At 42.8% G+C, this 24,023-nt stretch overlaps 1 protein-coding gene across 1 annotated transcript in view; it reads right to left on the minus strand.

Annotated features, from left to right (window-relative positions):
• Positions 1-3,407: 3,407 nt before the first annotated feature.
• Positions 3,408-24,023, minus strand: part of PTPN9 (protein tyrosine phosphatase non-receptor type 9) — a 77,916-nt gene continuing 57,300 nt past the window's right edge. Inside the window, exons 8-13 of the mRNA XM_026478564.4 lie at positions 19,185-19,278; positions 13,411-13,477; positions 8,947-9,025; positions 7,613-7,763; positions 6,993-7,200; positions 3,408-6,173 (exon numbers count right to left, since the gene is read on the minus strand). Coding sequence (XP_026334349.1) covers positions 5,959-6,173; positions 6,993-7,200; positions 7,613-7,763; positions 8,947-9,025; positions 13,411-13,477; positions 19,185-19,278 — 814 coding nt within the window. The 3' untranslated portion in view covers positions 3,408-5,958. The remainder of the gene's footprint in view (positions 6,174-6,992; positions 7,201-7,612; positions 7,764-8,946; positions 9,026-13,410; positions 13,478-19,184; positions 19,279-24,023) is intronic.

Genomic DNA, 24,023 nt, shown 5'->3' on the forward strand with positions numbered 1-24,023 from the left:
ATTACTTAAAAAAAAAAAAAAAAAAAAAAGATATGCCTACCCTTTAGTCAGGACTTCACAGACTTTTTTTCTCCTTTATCTCCTCACCATTCCCCCCCCCCCCCCACCGGCCTTTCACATGCAAAGTCCCTGGTGTTGAGTCTGAGAGAAGAGCCTAGGACTGGCCTAAAAGACCCAACAATCCCACTGTGTGAAGAGACCATTTCTCTGGCAACCAACTGGCTTAGGTTGTACATATTCCATCGTCCTAATTTCTGGGTGGTTTGGAGGCTTGAAATTTTTTTGTGGGTTTTAAGATCGCTACTCACTACCATGAAATGTCTTCCGTTCACTAAGCATTAATAAAAAGTAAGTATAACAATATTTCCCCAGTTTACCTGGCTTTACATTTTCAAAATGTTTTCTTTTGTATGTCAGTTGTTTGGTAACTTTTTTGGTTTTTAAAGCAGCAGGTTACTTTGTCCAAATGTGGGCCTTGCTGTGCTTGAAGATAGCCCAAAGACTGCAGTCTCTACTCTTTCACCTCCCATTCACACTACTTCTCCGTCAGCCCGTGCTCTGAGACCTCCAGTGAACCTGCATTTCTGAATCCTGTTCATTCATCCGAACGGCTCCTTTCCACTGACCAGGCTAGAAGAATACAGCCTGACCATGTCCTCTGTTACTTCAGTCTGTTAATCAGAATCTTTCATAGGCTTTTTATCCTCTCCTTAATGTTCGTAACTCCAAATGTCTCTCCTCTCTTCTTGCCCTCCTCCTTCTGTTCTCAGCCACTTCCAGGACCTCCCGCTTTTATCTGAACTAAGTCCCCAGTTGACATCTCCAGACTATTATCTGTCCTGAAGGTCAGACTCCATACATCCACTGGATGCTGGCCGTAGAATAAGGTATTCATTCAAGATCAAGGGAGCAAAGGAGACCCCACAGGATGAAATGGCTGACGTAGGCTCAGTTGAGCATCTGGCCAGTTTTGAGGCTTTAGACAGCTACATTAGCTTAGAGAAGTAGCCAGGTTCTGATGTGGGGGGAGGGTGGAAGGAAGTGAGTCTGGAGTGGGGAGGGGCACTGTGCCCTTTTTGACTACCTTCTATCTACATCTCACTGTCTTGCTTTCCTACTTTCATCTCCGAGTCCTAACAACCATCAGGAACATATTACCCTGAACTGCTGAAAAGGGGTCACTGCTCCCAGTCTCCATCCAACACTCCTAGCTAGGATTCTGGTGTAGCTAGCTATGTCCACCTTGGCCTCAGCCAGAAAAAATATGGGTATTTAAGACTGCAGTATGCCAGCATAATTTACAGAGAAATGGAATCATTGTTGTACACCTGAAACTAATGTAACATCATGTGTCTCCTATACTCAAAGAGAGAGAGAGAAAAAATAAAAGACTGCAGCATGCCAGATTTAGCGTAGATTTTTTATAAAAGTGATGGTAAGTGGTGGAGGGAGATTAAACATTTCAACAGATTTCTGAGAGTGCTACCCTTCTTTTTGTAGTGAAGAACCAGTCTTCTCTGTGGTCAGTTAAAAGTAGCAATCCACAACACCTGATATTCACAACTGTTGTGATGGTAACTATAGGGCAGACACCTCCCAAAAGAAAATCTGTTTCCTTCCTAGAGGGAGCTTTAGCTCCTGAGAACGGTGGTCTGTGGGTAGTGACCAAGGTCTGAGACAAATCTAAGAACCTCAGTGGGGAACTCTGGGACTTTGGTTCATTCATTCCTTGACTCTGACTCACTCTGTCAGTTCCACATGGAGCAGCACAGAAGCCTTAAAGGCCTAGGCCTTGGCCTGGGGATAACAGGGGAACTGCTTTCCAAGTTGGGGGCCACGTGGGAAGGGACCTAAGACAATATAGGGAAGTGGCAGCAGCTTCAAAGAAGAGACTTTGAAAACAACTTAAAACTAGAGATTGGGAGTGGGAGCTGACTCAACCAGAGAAGGGCCTGATGGTTCCTCTACAGGAATTCGCACTGTTCATTGAAGAACTAGCCCCTTAAGAGTTGGAAGGCCTGTGGTAGTATCATCTCATGTAGACCCTTCTTTTACAAAATGTAGCTAGGAGCTGGCTTGAGTGGTGAGACCTCAAAACTACCAAAGAGCTCAGTCACCCTACGAAGGCTTTCTTCCTGGCCCACTTCCCCCCAGGTCTCTGATTTGTGAGTTTCCGTATGCATATCTGCTTGTCCCTACAGATGGGAAGCTTTTAAGAGCAGTCTCATCTCCCTCAAGCTACAATGCTACATAGTCCAGTCTCCCAAGATTTGGTCCCAATCTGTCATTTACCTGCATGTGGTGACATGGAGATTGACAATGATAGCCCTCCTAAGCTGAGGGTGTCAGGGCACACTTCACCTCTGGAGTCCCATGCTAGCTGATAGGGACAGGCAGGATGAAGGGACCAATGCTAGAAGCAATAAGTTAGGTGAAAAAATAGCAATCAAATGGGAAGAAGACTGAGCAGGCCCACAATGCTCTCTCCCCCCTGAACACTTTATCTTATGTTCTCAACTATATAGTCCAACATTTGATAGTGGATTCTCTTGCTTCGTTCACCAACCTTCTGTGTGAGAGCCTTGACTTCCTGAACAGATCCAGGCTCCTTCTCTGTCTTCCCCTTTCTTTCCCTCTGTGAACACCTAGCACAGGTAGGCTCACATTTTGGGAAATCACTCTCTTCACAATGGTAAAAGCTACATGTAAACTACGGCAACAGGGGAAAGCCACTGATCCCTTGCTCTCAGATTTAGGAATCAATTTGCTACCCTTCCTCAGAGTCAGGGACACAGACCTACGACAGTGCTTCTGGCCTGGCTCATCCTGTCACTCACTTAACCACCTACCAGGCAGGACCCAGGGATCTGCACTGTTATGGATATCTTGCAAGTAATAACCTCGCCAATCCTCAGATGTGCAACTCATGTATAACTTCCGAATTTGCAGGACACTTTGGTTACAGCCTCTTCAAACAAGACAGTTCAGGGCTGCCTCCTCCAGATCTCTTATCATTAATTCTATTCCCTCCACATTTTACCAGACCCCTCTGCTTTCCCAGATTTCAAGTATCCCTGTTCACCCCTTATGCTTGCTTGCCCCCAACAGAACACAGACTCATCCAGGGAAAGGGCTGGTTTCTTGATTCAAGGAAGAAACTTGAAAAATCTGTGGGCAGATCAGGAGATGCATCCTTAGAGGGAGTCTAGTAGAAGTGTTAACAACAGGTCCTTTCAAGTCAGATGATCTGGGTTCTTGATTGGCTAATTAAATTTTCCTGTGCTTCAGTTTTTTTGTTTTGTTTTGTTTTTATCAATACCTACCTCAAAAGATTGTTTTGAGGGGGTGAATAATATCTAGAAAGCACTTTGAACAGTTTTGTGGAACAGAATTAAGGACCCAGTAGATGTTAGCTATCACTTTATTAAAAAAAAAACAAAAAAAACAAAAAAAACACAAACCCTCAGTATTTGCACACTCTCCAGGCCAGAACTGCCCAAACTGGGCAGGCTGTCACTGGTCAACAGGGAGTAGCTACATGGCAGGGGCATGGTGCTACATGGACAAAGCTTCTGGTTCCATTCTAAGAGAGAGATGCAAATGAATGACTCAAGATCCTCCCACAAAGACCAGTGTACCCCTACATATGGTGTTTCCTGGGAGAATGATCCCTTTGGTACCCTGCAAACCTCAGGACCCTACTCCAGGAGGGTCTACCTGGGAGCATCAGTCACCGACTCTGTCACCATATATGCAGCATGGGCTCAGGATCAACTACCTGGAATTTAGGAACTGTTCATACTCTGAAAGGGGAGCTAAACAAATTTCCCTCTGGTTTCCAAGGACAAAACACTATCTTGATCTTTGAAAGAGAGCAGCACAGTGAAGAGGCCAATGGCTTTGTGAGCAAACCAACCTGAGCTTCAGTTCCAGAGCAAATCGCTGTGATCTTCTGGACCTTACCCCCCTCATCTATACAGAAATAGAAGGGAATGAGCATACTAAGCTCACTGGATTATTGTTAGGTTTGAATGAGGTAATGGGGGGAAAGCACCAAGCACAGAGACTGGCACTCAGCAAGCACTCAACTGGTGGTTCCCTTTGCCTGCCCAGAGCTAGGGCTATGGCCTATGGATAAAGCAGATGGCTCTGAGAACTGAAAGTCTCAGATACCCAGGCCTTGGGTCCCTCCCTGCTTCCCCATCCCTCCCAGACCAGCTCTTGGACCCCCTTCTCACCTTCCCAGCCCAGACTGCTACTAAATTGATGAAGCTAAAAGGGTTTGATCATGTCGGTATATTTATACGTAAATACAAAACTGTATCACTATAAGATATTGAATATGAACATTTACAATTATTTTCTGAATCTGACTCAGTCCATTGATGTTAAATACAAAATGAAAAGATTGTAAAAATAAGAATATATACATTCAAAGAGCTTATTACAGTATAAAATTATTGAGGTCTGATCAGCTGCCAACCTCATCTGGAATGGGAGAAGGTTTAGGGGTTCCTGGGATTTTCTTGGGAATGTAGAGTGCTGGGCACTCTTGATTCCATCCCTGGCACATCAGGCTGGGGAGGCTGGGAGCAGACAGGGGCAGGATGGGTGAATAGGGGGCAAACAGTGATTGCAGGCAACTGCCTCACCCAGCCAGGGGTTAAGCTTTGTATTGACACAGAGCCCGCCTAGCCTGAGCTCCAAGGTTTGGCAGGCTGCTAGGCAGGAAGAGATGGGCATTTGAGTGGACAGGGCCAAGCTGCATAAGGAAAGGAACTTTCTAGCAAAAGAAAAAGGGGCCCCAGTTCATTATCCCAAGGAGGGATTCTCATAGTAGTTTCCTCTCTCTCTCACACCTGGGCTCCCTCTCTTTCCTTCTAAGACTTCGTACCAATTGCTCTTGGCTCTGACTGCACATCTTTACTACCAGACCCCAAGCCCCAAGGGACAGGCAGAGGAAAGAGGGGTCTGGAATCACAGTGGAGGTCTATTCCCCAAATTGGAAAAGTAAACAGAATAAAATCATTAGATAAGGGCAATTCATGCTGAGTTAAACCAGTGTCACCACAAATCAGAATTCTCGGCTCCAGTATCCTGGAAAGAGATAAATCATTATGTAAGAATGAGGGCCTGTGTGGCAGGAGCATGAAGAGTGGATGTGTGTGTGTTCTCTTCCACCACTCTGCGCTCTGACAACAAAAGATATGATCCCCAGCCCCAGATAGTCCAGGATAAACAGTAGGGTCCAGGAAGCAAAGAGTCCTGAACTGCAACACGGAGCCCCAGGAAAGTCTACAAAGGAGTATCTCTGTGTATATGTATTTATAGGATACGACCATATTATCACATACAATATATATTATATACACACGTACATATGGACCCATACACGTAAGTGCGCGTGCACGCGAGCACGCACGTGTGCGCACACATACACACACACACACAGAATGACAGAAAAGACTGGAATACACGCCCTAGGTATAAACGTGCTTGGCACTCGGGATGTTCTCTAGAGTATGTAACTTGGTCAAGCTCTCTGGGAAGGAAGGTGGATGCTCACCAAACCTCCCCATCAAATCCTAGCAAAGGGAAGGAATGAGAAAGAGACCTTGAGAAGGAGAATGGCATTGGGAAAGGGGGGAGGGAGTTTCCTCCCCCACTTACCTCGGGGCCCCTGGAAAAACCGATAGCCACAATTTGGTTTTAATAAGGCACAGTTCGATAGCAGGTGCTAGGAATTAAGAACACATTGCTGCTGGCCCTTTCTAGTGGCAATCTCACCACATCTATCTAGCCAAAGGGAAAGGCTGCCTTGCGTGCACGAGTGCATCAGGAGACACGAGAGAGAGGTTGGTCCATTGCTTCAGCGTAACTGATGGCAACCTATAGGCTCAGCGGTGTCCAGGGTAGTTTAAGGAAGGCTGGCCAGCACGTAGGAGGATCGTGGGACAGTTACTGACCCTCCATGGCCAGGAGGTTGTGACTGGAAGGCACCATGCCCTCCCTCTCTGCAAACTCCAGGATTGCCTTGTAGCAAAAATAGTACTGCTCAGGGGTCTGGATGCTGAAGGCCCTCTGGGTCCTCATGCGGGACACCGTCTGGAACACATTAAGGGTGCCAAGCTCCTCCAGCTGTGCCAGGCAGATGTCCAGTGAGCAGAAGGTACCTGAAGGAAGGAAAGAAGTGGTCATACCTGGTCTATCTCTCCTCTGTCCCTCCCTCTACCAAATGACCCAGGCAGGTTAGATGAATGAATTCAAAGGCAAGGTGCCTCACGGTAGGTGGCCAGGTGGTCTTAGGCCTGAAAGGATTCAAGGAGGAGGTCACTTTGGAGTGTTGGGAGTCCAGAGAAATGAGAAGGCCTCTTGTCTCTCAGGACAGTACTGGAGGTAACAGGAAGAGAAGGTGGGAAGGTGACATAGAAGAACTGCCTGCTTCAATCTTAGACAAGACAGAATGACAGCATTCCCACAGCTGGGCCCTAATTTTCAGAGACTCCACAACTCTTCCACAGAGACCTAACAGAAACCTATTCTTCTTGACTTTCCCCCAAAGGGAACTCTGAACTAGAAATACCAGCAGTCCCTGCAATGCACATCCCTTAAGGTAAAAGCTGCTTACTAGCTCCAGAATGAGAGCACAGCACAGGGTGGGGATCTCCTTAGAGAGGGGGATGAGAAGGAAGCAACAGCCCAGTAGAGCTCTCCGGAAGACGCAGGTGACAGTGACAGGGTCCGAAGATAATCATGCTGATGGGATTGTATAAAGCATCAATCCCTAGGGGCCCTGGCCTCTGAAGGGTATATTTTGGCCAGCACAGCTAGCACAAGGGATACCAAAAGGACATTAAAGAGGAATTTTTCATGGGAATTCACTACCAACAGATCAAATTCTCGCAAACTGGCAACTAAGAGCTTTGTTATTTCCCCCCCATCGTCATCGCCTCTGGATGCTCCGAGAGCTGCCGCATCATTAGGTGCAGTACCTGTCCTGCCAATGCCTGCACTGCAGTGGACGACAATGGGTGGCTCCGGGCACTGCCCTTTGGAGTGCACGCCCATGCTGCTGACAGCCAGCCTCTGCTGGTTCCTGACCACTCTCAAGAAGTCGATGAGAGAAGCTGCTGAGGAAGGGACACCGTAATCTGGCCAGCTCAGAAACTGAAAGTGGGTCACCTGGCGTTTCTGCCGCTCCTTGGATGAGAAAAGAAGCAAAAGTTAACAAGGTTGTTTCTGCTTGCCCCTGACTACATTTGGCTTTTTTAGATTCTCAATCCCCTGGTATCCTCACCAAGGTTCCTGCCTACCACCCTCAACTTTTTCCACAGTAGCTTCTCTACAAACCCAAAGGAAAGGTTAAATGTCTGGAGAGGACAGAATTCTCTATGTAGGACCCAGATTTCTTATAAGTTTTATTCCTAAGTAATGCCACTGTCGCGTTGAGACAATATGGCTATATTGGCTCTGAGCTGAATATCCTGATCCTGTTTCCAGAAAAATGAAAGTAACTTATAAGCTGCCTGGATTCTTGCCTTTCCCTTTGGAGATTTTCTTTACAGTTCTCCCCCAGCTTAAAAAAAGTGAGAAAATAGAAACTGGGATTTACCTCTGTGTTGTGAATTTCTAGTGTTGTTTTCTTATAATGGTTCATGTTCTCCACGCCTAGATTGGTCACCGTGAGGAAGCCAAATCTGATCCGAGAGTCTCTTTCTAATGGCCAGTACTGGCCACACTTTCTCCTGCCGCCCTCCTCAAAGCTGAAGACAACATACAGCAAGGTAAGCCTTCCATCCTTCCTCTCCACAGCAGTAAGCTATGATCTGCTGTACTCCTAGCAGCAATGTCATCTCTTGCATTGCTTCTAACTGATACCTTTGATTCTTGGCAGAAAAGGTGGGAAACCTTCGTTCTAAACAGATGTAGCATCAGCTGAAGTTTCTGCATGTACTCATTTAGCAGACATTTATTGGGTGCCTGTTACACCATTTGGCACCTTTCCTGATCCCTCCTGCTACTCCTCACATATCCAGGATAAATACTGGGTGGACAAAAAAAGACAGCAGACAAAATATGGCGGGCCAGACTGAACTCTCTGCCCCGTATCTCAGCCAGTGTTCATTCCCTCCCCCAGTAAGAGCCCTTAGCTGAGAGGAGGGGGAAAGGCACAGCTCCTGGGACGCCGGCAGGAGGTTTATGTAAAGGCCTAAAATCTACCTCACTGCCCTTTAGTGCCTCCAAAGTGCTCCAAGGTGGTACTTCTTCCACTGCCACCTCTCCGGAGCAAAGGTGATTGTGACTGTGCCATGAGTAAGGGAACTGAGCGAACATTAACGTTTTTCTCCTCATCCAAAATAGGTTCTAATTATCATAATGATAATGATGATACTAATGAATTTGTAATTTCTCAAGTTTTGGCAGATATGTAGACCAAGATTTCAAAAGGATTCCTTCCATCAAGAGCTTCCTGCCTGACCTCTGTTTCATCTCTCTTTTTGCAGTTCTCTTATAAGTGGAAATATGCATGAGCAGAAAAACTATCAAAAGTAGCAGGAAGGGGAGAGTAAAGAGGATCTGGTAATTCAGAAGCCAGGAAGACAGCTGCCCTTTGGAAGTAGGGAGCAGATTAAGAGTGAACTGCCCCACGTTTCCCAATACTTCGTTTGGGACCTCGGAAGAGACTGTACTGGCACAGGGTCACCAGAGCCAAGGATTAAAACTTTGACAAGTTAGATTAAAACTGTGACAAGTTAGACCTATCAATCTCCACCATACCCTGGCTATGTTAATTCTGGGTCAACTAAGAAAAAGCTGAAACATCTCAAACTCTTTGCCGTGGCTTTCCTAATCCTCATTGTTCGAGCTAAACTCCCCTCTTGAATCCCCCATGCTTGGGGACAGGCTGGGGGCAGAGTGCAGAGCAAAGAAAGGGGAAGAACTCACCGGGTGGTCATGACAATCACCAGGACTTTTTGCTCCCATACCATGAGCCAGAAATCACGATAGGTATTCTCCAAAGGGCCTGGAATGGAAGGATAAGACAAGGACATTACCCAGGGAAGCCCTTCTTTCCTTCTTAGGAATTTCTGATTTTGTCCCCAACTAATAACTCCAAAGCACAGATGCTGGCTCCCTGCTCTTCTCGATGCATCCCTGCTATTCAGGGTGGTCCCTGAACCACCAGCACCAGCACTGTAGGAGAAATGTGCACTCTGCATTTTAACAAGACCCCAGGTGGAGATGGAGATAAGTTACAGTTTGAGAAATACTGTTATGTACCTTCTCAAGAGCCTTACCATCAGGGCTTGAGCTGGCACATCCAGACAGACAGTGTCAACTGTGTACATGCCTCTGTTTTCGTCTCCCTAAAGCCTTATAATCATCAGTAGCCTACTGAACCACTCCCCTTCCATGTCCCATCATGGGTCTCCTCAGACCCAACACGCTTTTGATTCAATCACTTCCTTCAAAATTAGCCTTCTCTCTCTACTTGCCCATCTCTCTTTTAAAAAGTATTGGCATTCTTAAATCACTCAGTCTTAAAAAGTTGGGAGTCAACTCTGACTTATCCATTTCCTTTATCTTCCAGAAGCAGTCACCAAGTCCTAGAGATTTTTTGCCTTTGGATTGTTTTTGGTTTTTATCCTGCCCTCCCAACCCAATTTCACTGCCATAAGGACCACATCATCTTTTGTCTGAGTTACTGTAATACCATTTTGGTTTATTTTTCTGAATAAGACCCCTCCTTTTCCAGTCTATTCTGGATACCCCTGCCAGCTGAATCTTTCTAAGAACTTGCTTCATCACAGGGCGCCTGGGTGGCTCAGTCGGTTAAGCATTGACTCTTGATTTTGGCTTAGGTCATGATCTCAGGGTTGTGAGACTAAGCCCTGTCCACACTTAGTGTGGAGCCTGAGTAAGAGTCTCTCTCTCCCTCTCCTTCTGTCCCTCCCCTGCTCACACTTTCTCTGTTTCTCTTAAAAAAAATTAATTAAAAAATAAAAACTTGCTTCATCACAATATAGACAGCTCTTGGTGGCATAGCTGGATCAAAACAGCTTAACCATTTAATGTATGCGGTCTTAAATCGGTCAGTCTACTTCGTGAGAATGAATCATGTCTCAGCAAACATGGTGCTGAGAGTAAGAGCCACGTTGTCAAGTGTTCCTTTTAGAGCTGAGAATGTTCACAGGGCTGGGCACTCAGGGGAAACTGTGAAGATACTTATGGGCCACCAACTCCCTTTTAATCAAGGAAGTAACAACTCGGGATAATTCCTCGTACTTTCCCAGTCCTTTTTCCTCCTCTGCTTTCAGGGAAGAAGGGCAGTATCAAGGGTTGATTTTGTCCTGGAAGTCTGCTGGTTTTATGACCATTTTTGCTAAAGCCTTTTAGCAGCATTAATGTTTTATGATACTAGAATTCCCTCTTGGCAGAAGTGGACACTGCCAAAAGCATGTGAGGTCTTGGAAGCAAGCTAAATGTCTACCATGAGAGGGCTGTTAAATTATGGCAGATCCCCGATTTAAGTAGTCCATAAAGGTGATGTTGTAAGATCTGTTATTTTTGCTCTGGAAAGGTATTCACAAGATACCATCAAATGAACAAAGGGGTAACATATAGAAAGAATCCATTCTGTTAGGTATTTTATATGTCTGTATCTATTTGCACAGAAAACGGTTTGGAAGGAGATGCTACAGAATGTTAACATTATCTCTGGGTCTCAGGGCTGTGAGTGAATTTCACCTCCATCTTCTAAATTTTCTACAATGCCCTTACATTACCATAGTATGCATATGAAGAAGACAGTAAGAACCCCCTTTCCCCGTGTCTGACCCTGGCCTAAGTCCACATCCTACTATCCTGCACCACAGCAGCACTCACTGCTTCATTTGCCACATTCAAATCACTGGCAAAAATGGTGTTGCCACAGAGCACCTGACAACCCAGATACCACTCTGACTCAGTCTTGGCAAAGAGGGGTCATAACTTCTTCCAAGGCATAAGAGAGATTTAGAAGGGAAAGCTGCACTTCCCAGATTATTCTTTAACAGTGAACTTTTCTGAAGAACTCAAATCAGTGGTTTATGCGGACATGGGCGAAACAATCCTCTGACTTGGCTTGTGAGGACTTTTGAGTCAAACAGACATACTTTCAAATCCCGGCTCTGCCACTTACTACCTGTGTGATCCAACATCGCCTAAACTCTTTGGGCTTCAGTTTGTTCATGGGTCAATAAACCTTCCTTGCAGAGTCTCTGTAATAATCAGATGAAGATTATATACCTGATATATAATAGATACTCTCAGTAGATAACAGATGTTATTAGTAGAAATAGTATTATTAGTAAGAATCAAAATACTGAATATAGCCAAGAAAGTTAGCCAGGCAAATCAAATCAGCCTTCTCCACATCACAGGATCCCATCTTCCAGTCCTAACACAGTACTGATGCTATCTAAAGGTGATCTGTGCTTGACTCAAAATATCTCTTTCATACTCTTAGGGGAGTTTCTTCTGGACAGGGCCTTCAAAGCCACCCTAAAGAATTCAATTCCTGTGGGAGCCCGGGTGGCTCAGTCGGTTAAGCGTCTGCCTTCAGCTCAGGTCATGATCCCAGGGTCCTGCGATCAAGTCCTGCATCGGGCTCCCTGCTCAGCAGGGAGTCTGTTTCTCCCTCCGCCTCCACCTCTACCCCTGCTTGTGCTCTCTCTCTCTCTCTAATAAATAAATAAGTAAATAAATTATTTTTTTAAATAAGAAGAATCCAATTCCTGCAACTCTGAGTAGTAGCTTTGCCTTCTAAACCTGGAGAAGAAAGCATTCTGGGGTACCCTCGAGCCAATCCTTACCCTCCATAAACCCAATCTGCCAACGCCATCCTCCCTCAACAAAGCCCCTACTCTCAGGCAGATCTCGTCATATTGTATATGCCAAAATTTTTTCCTGATAATTCTCATTTCTTCTTGGGGTTTTGAAAGGACTCCTTTTGGAGGGAGTGGTCCCTCCTAGAGGGAAAATATAAACCTGTGACCATTAGACCAATTCACAATATATCAAGAATCCATTTTTTTCTCCCTCAACTTTTATTTTGAAAAATTTAAAACTAGTGACAAGTTGGAAGAATACTACAATGTAATCATAAATTCTTTAGCTTGAAAGCTATCATTTTTAGCTATCATTACAACATTTATTTCTCTATATATACATACACATGCTTTTTATTTTGTAACTATTTAAAAGTTAGTTCCAGAAATTATGACATTTTATTCCTAAATACTTGGGCACATATTTAGAAGAACAAGGACTTTCTCCTATAGAACAATACCATTATCACACTGAAGCAATTAAACACTGATACAATAATATTACCTAATCTACAGTCTCCAATTATCCCAAGTTTGTCCTTAACAGTTTTCTTTTCTAAACTGAAGTTGCAATCATGGGCATGTGCCTTTGGTTATCATGTCTCTTTAGTCTCCTTTAATCTAGAACAGTTCCATGCTTTTGTTTTTCATGGCATTAACTTTGAAGAGTCTAAGCCAGTTTTCTGGTAGTATGTTCCACCATCTGGATTTGTCTGGTTTACTTTTCATGATTAGATTCAGACTTAAAAACTGGCAACAAACAATAAAGGTTACGTTATATAGTTCTCACTATATCACAACCAGAGGCATGATAGCTGTCTATTATTGGTGATACTAAGTTTGATCACTTGCTAAAGAGGTATTTGCTGGATCTTTTGCTGGCCATGTTCTGCAATGGTCAAAGGGCCTAAAGCCCATAGGGTAGCCTCTTATGTCCTCCTGTGCTGTGATCTCTCCCTACCCTCTTTGAAGGCAACTCGGTATTCTCCTTGAGATGGCCAAGGCCAGGTCAGGAGGAGTACTGGGGCCCACAGGAGCATCTGTAGAAACTCTACGTGAAATCTTCACAGTCAGACCTAGTATAGACTATACATATCAGAAGACTGCTCTCTGATGGTAGAGGAACCAGCAAAGTCTCTCAGGACAGCAACACCCTTTCACAGACTGGACTCAGTCTCTGAGAAGTCCCACTGCCATTCCTGGCCTCCTACTGGACATAGAGAGCATCTCACTGGCCAGTGAGTTCCGATGTCCCATTCCCCCGGGTTGGCAATGCATAGTCCAAAAACTTGTAGTAGTGTTATATGTTCAAATCTCCAGTTTATCTCTAGGCAGCGAGTTTCCAGGCATATCTGGTACAGAAACTCTATAACTCTCCTCTGCTTTCCTCAATAACCCCCAATCTTTATGAAAGGCCAGGATCTAGTGGCCACAACATCACCTCAAGTTACCATATCCTTCAAAAACTATGCAATCATCTGGTGCAGGTTATCACCGGTAGATGACATAAAACCAACTTGTGAGGAATACCCTAGCTTACCTTGTGTACCAATGTAAGCGTTCTTCTGCTTGTAGCCGTCCATGAAGCTGGCATTGATGTAATCTGTCTAATGATAAAAAGGAAATATCATTGCAGCTGTGTGGAATACACGATTTGGCTGGGAAAATTATGTATTAGGTAAATAAAACCCAAGGTGTAGATATTCTCTTACTTTCAGGCAGACAGTGAGGAGCAAAAGGATCAATTCAAAACTTTGCTTCTACAAATGTTACTGGAACAAGTGGATATATCCACATGCAGGAAAAAAAAATCGGGCTAGGCTGTTCCTCACACTAAACACAAAAACTGACTCAAAACAGATCACAGACCTAATGTTAAGAGCTAAAATTATAAAACTCTTAGAAGAAAATGTAGGATTCAATCTTTGTGACCTTGGGTTAGGTAAAGCCTTCTTAGATAGGACACCAAACATACAAGCAGTAAAAGAAAAAAACAGGTTCATTGAACTACATTAAAATTAAAAACTTTTGTGTTTCAAAGGACACCATCAAGAAAATAAAACCACCTACAGAACAAACATATTTGATAAGGGACTTATATCTAGAATATATAAAGAACTCTCACAACTCAACAATAAAAAGACAACCCAATTTTAAAATGGGCAAAGGGAGGTGCCTGGGTGGCTCAGTTTGTTAAGCATCTGATTCTTGATCTCAGCTTAGGTCATGATCTCAGGGTCATGATCTCAAGCCCTGCGTTGAGCTCCATGCTGGGCATGGAGCCTACTTAAAAAATAATAATAATAACTAAAAATAAAAGGGGCAAAGGATCAGAATAGCCATTTCTCCAAAGAAGATATACAAATGGCCAATAAGCACATGAAACACGCTCAACATCACCAGCCATCAGGGAAATGCAAATTAAAACCATAATGAGGGGGCGGCTGGGTCGTGCCCTGACTCTTGCTCTCGGCTCAGGTCTTACTCTCACTGTTGTGAGTTCGAGCCCCATGTTGAGCTCTGCTCTGGGCATGAAGCCTACTTAAAAAAAAATGTGAAAAGTCAAAACCATGATGAGATACCACTTTATACCAGTTAGGATGGCTACAGGGACAAGATGGATAATAAAGATGTGAAAAACCTGGAACCCTCGTATACCCCTAGTGGGAATATAAAATGGAGTAGTCGTGTTGGAAAACAGTATGACAATTCTTCAAAAGGTTAAACACAGAGTTACCATATGACCCAGCAATTCCACTCCTGAGGAAAATGAAAACATATGTCCACAGAAAAACTTACACACAAATATTCATAACACCATTATTCATAATTGCCATAAATGTAAACTCAAATAGTATTCACCTGATGAATGGATAAATAAGACTGGCATATCCATACAACAGAATATTATTTAGCAATAAAATGGAGTGAAGTACTGACACATGCTACAACATGGATGAACCCTGAAAACATGCTAAGTGAAAGAAGCCAGACACAAAGACTCCATATTGTGTGATTCCATTTATATGAAAGGTCCAAAATAGGCAAATCCATAGAGAGAGAAAGTATACCGACTGGGAGAAAATGGGGTGTGACTGCCAAGGGGTTCTTTTTCAGGTGATAAAAATGTTCTAAAGTTGATCGTGGTGGTGGTTGCACAACTCTGTGAATATATTAAAAAACACTGAATTAGGGGCACCTGGGTGGCTCAGTCAGTTAAGTGTCCAACTCTTGCTTTCAGCTCAGGTCATGATCTCATAGGTCGAGAGAGAGATGAGCCCCACTTTGGGCACCATGCTCAGGAGGGAGTCTGTGGGAGATTCTCTCCTTCTGCCCCTCCCCCCACTCGCAAGCGCCTGTGCTCTCTAAATAAATAAACAGATCTTTAAAAAAAAAGGGACAAAAACCAAACCACTGAATTATACACTTTAGTTTTTAAAAATTTTATTTATTTGTTAGAGAGTGAGAGAACGTGTGTACATGTGAATGGGAGGAGAGGCAGAGGGAGAAGGAGAGCAAGAATCTCAAGCAGAAGTCCCCCCTCCCCCGGCTGAGTGCAAACCAGATACAGGGCTCAGTCCAAGGACCCTGAGATCATGACCTGAGCCAAAATCAAGAGTCAGATGCTTGGGGCGCCTGGGTGGCACAGCGGTTAAGCGTCTGCCTTCGGCTCAGGGCGTGATCCCGGCGTCCTGGGATCGAGCCCCACGTCAGGCTCCTCCGCTATGAGCCTGCTTCTTCCTCTCCCACTCCCCCTGCTTGTGTTCCCTCTCTCGCTGGCTGTCTCTATCTCTGTCTAATAAATAAATAAAATCTTTAAAAAAAAAAAAAAAAAAAAGAGTCAGATGCTCGATCAACTAAGCCACCCAGGCACCCCTATATACTTTAAATGGGTAAATTGTATGGTATGTGAATTACATCTTAATAAAGCTGTTATTTACCAAAAAAGGAGTCCATTAAGATTTGCAGCACTGGTTCAAAACCAAAAGGGAGGCAAGCCAAGCACCCTGAGCAGGAACATCCTGTCCATGCTGTCACACACAAAAGGCAAAATGTGACTGGAGAAGGAAGAAAGCTATACCTCATATCTAGCACCATCAACAGTATGGGCCAAACACCCAGGTTCCTTTACTACCTAAATTAACACAAAGCAACAGCCAGACAAATTCAGAGAGAACAGCTCTTAACTCGTTCCCTTCTGGGGGCCTTCTCTCATCTCCTAGTGTCCTCGGTCTTATCTCAACATCATTAGCTATCAGGGAAATTAAATAGGATTTTAATTTTTATTATTTTTATTATACCTTCTCACAAGATCTCTGCCAACATCGTTTCTGAAAATCCAAGCTGATAAAGAGAAACACAGATGCAGCTAGTGTCAAGTCATAGTATAACTAGTTGAGAGTATCTAGCAGGTACTATGAATAGCAGAGGGTGTGGAGGGATATAGGAGGAAAAAGACAAAAAGCTTCAATGTCAAACTAGAGAAAACTCATACGCCACTCCACTCTAGAGAGGTCAGAGTGACTCCCTAAATCTGTCACCTTTTCTCCATTGGGTTCCATCACTTGGAGGACAGTCCGAACCGTCAGTATCCACAGTCACCGTCAGAAGACTTCTCCATCTCATGGTTAAACCGATGTTATTTGGACATGTGTGTGTTAGTCAGTCAGTCTACAAACTTATCCTACCACTAATTATTATTATTATTTTTAAAGATTTTATTTATTTATTTATTTGACAGAGATAGAGACAGCCAGCGAGAGAGGGAACACAAGCAGGGGGAGTGGGAGAGGAAGAAGCAGGCTCCCAACAGAGGAGCCTGATGTGGGGCTCGATCCCAGAACGCCGGGACCACGCCCTGAGCCAAAGGCAGCCGCTTAACCACTTTGCCACCCAGGCGACCCCCTACCACTAATTATTTAGTCAAGAGTTTCCTGCTTTCGGGACGCCTGGGCAGCTCTGTCAGTTAAGCATCCACCTTTGGATCACATCATGGTCCCAGGGTTCTGGGATCAAGTTCTGCATCCGGCTCCTTGCTCAGCAAAGAGCCTGCTTCTCCCTCTGCCGGCTGCTCCCCCTGCTTGCGCCCTCTCTCTCTCTAACAAATAAATGAATAAAATCTTTAAAAGAAAAAAAAAAAGAGTTTCCTGCTTTCTCCTTGCACGGCAGGAGTTCTACTAGTGTTCTACAGCTAGTGTTCTACTCTGACTGAGACATCTTCACTGAGCTAAGGGACCATCTGCAGCAGACCCAGCAAGCTAAAAGCCTCATTCACTCCCAACCAGGCTGCTCAATCCAGCGCCCACTGCAGTCAGCCAAAGCTAACCCCTGCTCAGCCTGGCACATTCAAGTGTGATACCAGGCAAGAAGGCACAGAAAAATACAAAGGATTTACCTGGTACATGCCAGTCGACACTATTCCGTAAGTAACGTATAAGCTGTTACTCTTGGAACTACCTTCATGCTTTGAAAAGAAATATCACTTCTTTAATGGAGACTTACTTTCTTTTTATAACTAAGCATACCAGCTTTCAGTATCCTTGTCTCTGAGAGCACTGAGAATCAGCAATTTCAGAAGAATCATCAGAAATTAAAACTGAAAATTACCTCAGAGATAAAGTATAGATTTGGGGGCAAAGTGAAATAGCAGAGAGAATCAAATCAAGTACACTATGTTATGGGCCATGTTCAATAGAAACTGTGACTAATAGCTTTATAATTCCACAAGCAAATCTGGTGAACAATTCACTAATAAACCTGAATCCACCATTTACTGGGGAAATAAAGCTTCTGCCAATGTTTGCAGTAACGAAAGGAGTTTAATTCAAGTCATGATCTTTAGGTTAATTATAGGATGACTAGAATAGTCTGCTGATACACTGGGATTTACTCATTCCTTCACAAACAATTTACTGAAGGTCTGATATGTACTGTTCTAGGTACTGGAGACACAGCAGTCAAGAGGACAGATAAATACAGCTATCTGACTCCAGAGTCCCATCTCAAGCATTACACTCCACTCCTTCAGAGCAAATACTTGATGATCTCAGTAAGAGTGACGAACTTGCCCTAAGTCAGCCAGACTCTGAGCTAATGTTCCTGCAGGAAAACCCTTTATAAGGGTCCTGGACAGGGCTATGAATTCAGTTTACACATGATCTTAGCCAAAAGGCCAAGAAGGGATTGAATTCAGTTTATATACTTGAAACGGTAGGGTCAAAAGAGATTAAAACCATGATCCTGGGCTCCCGATCCACATATCATATTTACCCAAATACAAGGCAACAATTTTCCCAAAATTATCCCCCAGAAAAAAGGAAGGGGATGTAACAAGTCCCTATACTGTGTGTCACGTTAAAGGGGCACTATTTAAATTCCTTTACTTTGAACAACAGCCTCAATCAATGCTGTTTTTTTGATGCATATGGAGGGCACCAGACAGAATTGGTATATCCGAAGGAAAAAGAAAAAATGTAACACATACTTAGTTGCTGACCTCAAAATTCTAAGTGTTGGATGTTGCTATAAAGAGGGCTTTAAAAAAGAATAAATGAATGATTATGCTACAGAAAATGCATAAGATACAGGATGAATGGAAAGAATAAACTGTGTTAATGTTATGCTAATATATTTTTCTGGTTTAGGATAAACTTTTCAGTGACAATACCATACACTTAAAAAGAAGTAAAAATTGTATGCTCTGGAAAACCATTAGATTGACTCAGGAAGTGGCTCAAATGAGGGCAAAGACACTGATGTTAAAGGTGCATGTGAAGTTTCACTAAATATCTACACTAGTACATATACGTGTGATTTTTAATATGAACAGATCAGATATTGCATAATATAATCATTTGACCATTTCAACTCTATCCCTAGATATTTATGTGTACACTAATTGTCTAAAATTATTTTCACATCTTCTAGATGTTAAAATCATAGGTCACTTATAATTAGAGTTGCCTTGTATTGCTACATATACATTCACTAATATGGTGGACAATAAGACTATAATTTTACAACTAAGGAGTAAAAGGAGAAATAACTGATATTTATTAAGCACCTCTGATACACCAGACCTTGCACTATCAGCATTTACATAAATTTTTCCATTTAATTTCCACTTAGTGCTGTGAGATGGGCGTATATAAGGGACTTGCTTATGGTAACAGACTAACTCGTATATAGCAAAGTTAAAACTCCAATCTGATCTCTCTGGCTCAGAGTCCATGTTCTTTCTACTATGGTATTAGTAAGGTTCACTTTAGAAAATTTCCCTCAGTGCTCCTGAAAAGATAGCATTTATCTGTGTACCTGAGTGTGGCCACTTCGTTTGGTCAACTTCACTCTAGTTTGGTCCAGGCAGGGTACGTCCCCATAGCGATTCTTCTCTAGGTTCCCTGGAGACCTGAAGAAATGAAACAGACAAACTAAAACGAAGACAAAGAAAAGGTGGAAGCAGCATGTATGTGATACAAAGTCCAGTGGTGCAAAGGTGGGTGTCCATTACTGTTGGTGTTGGAGACATGGAGCAATGGTCTAGTCTATCCATATTCCATATCATTTAACATTTTTAATATGTATGTACTCCTGTGGAAATAAAGATATTTCCATTCAAAAGAGAAAATGAGAGGGAAATAAGGGTATTAACACCAGAAAAAATCTGGCTGCTAAGAAACCTAAGTTCCAGTTTAACATGGTAGGTTGACAACATATGTGTGACTCCACTCCATCTAGTAGCCTCAGTAAAATGACAATAAAGGCACTAATCAGTCCAAACCCCAAAAGTGATGGCAGAGACATCAGCAGACAAAGAGTGAAATACATTTTGGCAGAGAGAAAACAGATGGAGGAATTTTGGCTGCCTTGGCCAAATGCAGAAAACCAGGACCCACAGAGGTATCTTCAGAGAGACACAATGACTCATCCTCACCTTCCCACTCCCTAGAAAGCAAGGTGAGGCACAGGGCTAAAAACAGAGGAATAAATGAAAATCTGAATGAAAGACAGTGAGAGTTTCCTGCCCTCTTCTCCCTGTCCTCTCCTGTCCTGTACTTACTTTAAGCTTGGACCCTCCCAAGCAAGAGAGTGGAGGATTCCTCTCTGGAGAAAGTGAATAGCCCTATGAAAGAATTCTGACACTTGGAGTACACCACCACCAAGCTAGCTGATCATTTAAATTTGAAGATCACACACAGCATTTCCAAGCAGCTTTTTTTTTTTTTTTTAACATTATTTATTTATTTGACAAAGATAGACAGCCAGCGAGAGAGGGAACACAAGCAGGGGGAGTGGGAGAGGAAGAAGCAGGCTCCCAGCGGAGGAGCCCAATGTGGGACTCGATCCCGGAATGCCGGGATCACGCCCTGAGCCGAACGCAGCCGCCTAACGACTGCGCTACCCAGGCGCCCCTCCAAGCAGCTTTTAAGGACCCCCCCCAAGTGTAAATTAACAGCCAAAGACCTTCAGATAATTACAGAAAGCTCCAAAGCAAAAAAAGAGACCAATCAAACACATGGCAGGGAAAAAGCAAAAAGAGTGTCGGTAAGAAAAAATAAGTTCTAAAAGGCTATAATTAATAGCCTTGGAGAAAAAAAGGTACTGTACTATGAAACAAGAATAGGATGCCATGAGAAAGGAACAGAGAAGAAAAGCTCTTGGAAAATATGATAGCCAAAGTAAAAACTGGAATAGAAGAGATGAAAAAGAAAGTTGAAGAAATTTTCCAGAATAAAACAAAAAGTCCAAGTGATGAAAAATAGGAGAAAAAAATTAAAATAAGATAATCATTCTAGAGCAGGAGTCAGCAACTATGGCCTGGCCAATCTGTGTTTGTAAGACTTTACTGGAACACAACCAAGACTGTCAGTTTAGTACTATGACTTCTTTCACACTATAATGGCAGAGTTGATTACACTTGCAATAAAGACTGTAAAGGCTCACAAGCCTAAAATATTCACTATTTTGCCCTTCAAGAGAAAGTCTATCAATCTCTGATCTAGGAGATCCAACCAGACTGACAGAAATAGTCCAGGAAGAGAGAACTGATATAATACAAGGAAAGAGAGAATGAAAAACAGCTAATGTAAAACAAAACAAAAAAACCCCACAAAAAACAACAAAAACAAAAACAACAACAACAACAAAAAAGTCCTAGAACTAAAGAACAAAAGCCTTCAGAGTGAAAGAACCTATCAAGCACCCAACAAAATGAATGAAAAAAAAAGGACCCACACCAAGCAAGGCCAGTGTGAATTTTTTATTTATTTATTTTATTTATTTATTTTTTAAAGATTTTATTTATTTATTCAACAGAGATAGAGACAGCCAGCGAGAGAGGGAACACAAGCGGGGGAGTGGGAGAGGAAGAAGGCAGGCTCATAGCGGAGGAGCCTGATGCGGGGCTCGATCCCAGAACGCCGGGATCACGCCCTGAGCCGAAGGCAGATGCTTAACCGCTGTGCCACCCAGGCGCCCCCAGTGTGAATTTTTTAAATGGAAAGACAAAGATTATCTAAAAATGTCCAAAACGACTTGAGAAGGAATGAGAATAATATCAGACTGTTTAGTTGCATTGCTACTAGTTAGAGATTGTTTTAAAAATTCTGTGGTACAATTATTTCCAACCTAGAATTCTAGGAAACGAGTCAATAAAGGAAAGTGGGTGTGGAAATCACAACCTCAGGTTAGACTGGAGCAAAAAACCCAAAAAGTTCTGGAAGTGAGGTCTCCAGGGGGAAAAAAAAAAAACAATCAATTCATTATCTATTTGACCACTTGGAAAATACTAATAATAGTGTAAAATAAATTTGATTAAGAATAGGGAAAAAATAGGGGCGCCTGGGTGGTACAGCGGTTAAGCGTCTGCCTTCAGCTCAGGGGGCGTGATCCCTGCGTTGTGCGATCGAGCCCCACATCAGGCTCCTCCGCTATGAGCCTGCTTCTTCCTCTCCCACTCGCCCTGCTTGTGTTCCCTCTCTAGCTGGTTGTCTCTATCTCTGTCGAATAAATAAATAAAATCTTAAAAAAAAAAAAAAAGAATAGGGAAAAAATAAGGACAGGAACATGGAACACTAAAAACAAATGAAAAGGTTAGGTAACTGGGGCACCTGAGTGGCTCAGTCAGTTAAGCGTCTACCTTTAGCTCAGGCCATGATCTCAGGGTCCTGGGATCAAACCTCACATCAGGCTCCCTACTCAGTGGGGAGTCTGCTTCACCCTCTCCCTCTGTGCTCCCTCTCTCTTTCTCTAAATAAATAAAATCTGGGGTGCCTGGGTGGCTCAGTCGATTGAGCATCTGCCTTCAGCTCAGGTCATGATCCCAGGGTCCTGGGATAGATCCCCATGTCGGGCTCCCTGCTCAGCGAGAAGTCTGCGTCTCCCTCTCCCTCTGCTCATCCCCCTGCTTGTGTGTGCTCTCTGTAAAATAAATAAATAAAATCTTTAAAAATTAAAAAATAAATAAAATCTTTAAAAAAATTTTTAAAAATTAGGTAAGCAATGCCAGAAGAAACAAAAAATTGAATTGATAAAATTTAATATATTTTATTTCACAGAAGCCCATTCAGTTCTGCGGTAGAAAAATGTACATAGTCATAATAATGTAAACAGCGACTATTGATTTAATTAAAAATATGATATAATTATATTGAAAAACGGTCAAAAGTGAACTGGAGACAGGGTGTAAAAACCAAATGCTTACCCACCATAAAAAAATCAATGAAGAGCATTATAAGCATTTTATTTAGAATCATAGAAGAAATACCAGAAGAAACAGCTATAAGAATTGAAAATAGATACCTAGAGGAACAAACGGTAAGGCAGGGGATTGCCATTAATTTTACCATTCCTATTCTTTGGTACTATTTTGTTTTTGGAAAAAAAATTGTATATATATTTGATCAAGAAGTAAAAAAAAATTACTAAAATATAAATATTACTCTAATATAAAATAATATTCTATTGTTCATAGTTACCAACAAATATGTAATAGAATAAGCAAAATAGTCTAGAAGGAAATATACCATATTCATACTAGTTGCTGCTTCCAGGGAATGGGGAGAACTGAGGGTGAGGATTAGAAGGGATCTACAATGGGGGCGCCTGGGTGGCACAGCGGTTAAGCGTCTGCCTTCGGCTCAGGGCGTGATCCCGGCGTTATGGGATCGAGCCCCACATCAGGCTCCTCTGCTGGGACCCTGCCTTCTTCCTCTCTCACTCCCCTGCTGTGTTCCCTCTCTCGCTGGCTGTCTCTATCTCTGTCAAATAAATACATAAAATCTTTAAAAAAAAAAAAAAAAGAAGGGATCTACAATGAATACTTTCTTTTATATAACAAAAAAAGATGGAGAAAATATGACAAAATATTAAAAATTGTCAGTATTAATTCTGGTGACAAGAACATAGTTGTTTATCATGTTATACTCTGTACTTTTCCATATTTTAAAAAATTTCCTCTTCCCACACAAATAACTCCAGCTCATATTTTACAAAATCCTAAGAACAATTCAATAGAGGAAGGATTTTTCAGCAAACGGTGCTGGAGCAATCAGATATCCACAGGTGGCGCAAGTGCACACGCACACACACAGACACAAAATCAACACCAACCTAAACCGTACACCTTATACAAAAGTTAATTCAAATGGATCACAGACTTAAATAAATGTGAAACATAACACTACAAAATGTTTAGAAAAAAGGGAGAAAGGGGCGCCTGGGTGGCGCAGTCGTTAAGCGTCTGCCTTCAGCTCAGGGCGTGATCCTGGCATTCCGGGATCGAGCCCCACATCAGGCTCCTCCGCTGTGAGCCTGCTTCTTCCTCTCCCACTCCCCATGCTGTGTTCCCTCTCTCGCTGGCTGTCTCTATCTCTGTCAAATAAATAAATAAAATCTTTAAAAAAAAAAATGAAAAAAGGGAGAAAATCTTTGGAATCTAGGGTTAGGTGTTCTTAGATTTGACGTCAAAAGTATGATCCATACAAGGGAAACCTGATTAAAGAATTTCATCAACTGTGCTTCACCAGGGACCATGTTAAGAGGATGAAAAGATGAGCTACAGACTAGAAGAAAATATCCGCAAACCACCCATCTAACCAAGAACCTATATCTAGAATATATTAAAAAACTAAATCTCGATGGTTTCAAAAAAAG

Source organism: Ursus arctos, unplaced genomic scaffold, assembly GCF_023065955.2.
Source record: "Ursus arctos isolate Adak ecotype North America unplaced genomic scaffold, UrsArc2.0 scaffold_28, whole genome shotgun sequence".
NCBI lineage: Eukaryota > Metazoa > Chordata > Mammalia > Carnivora > Ursidae > Ursus > Ursus arctos.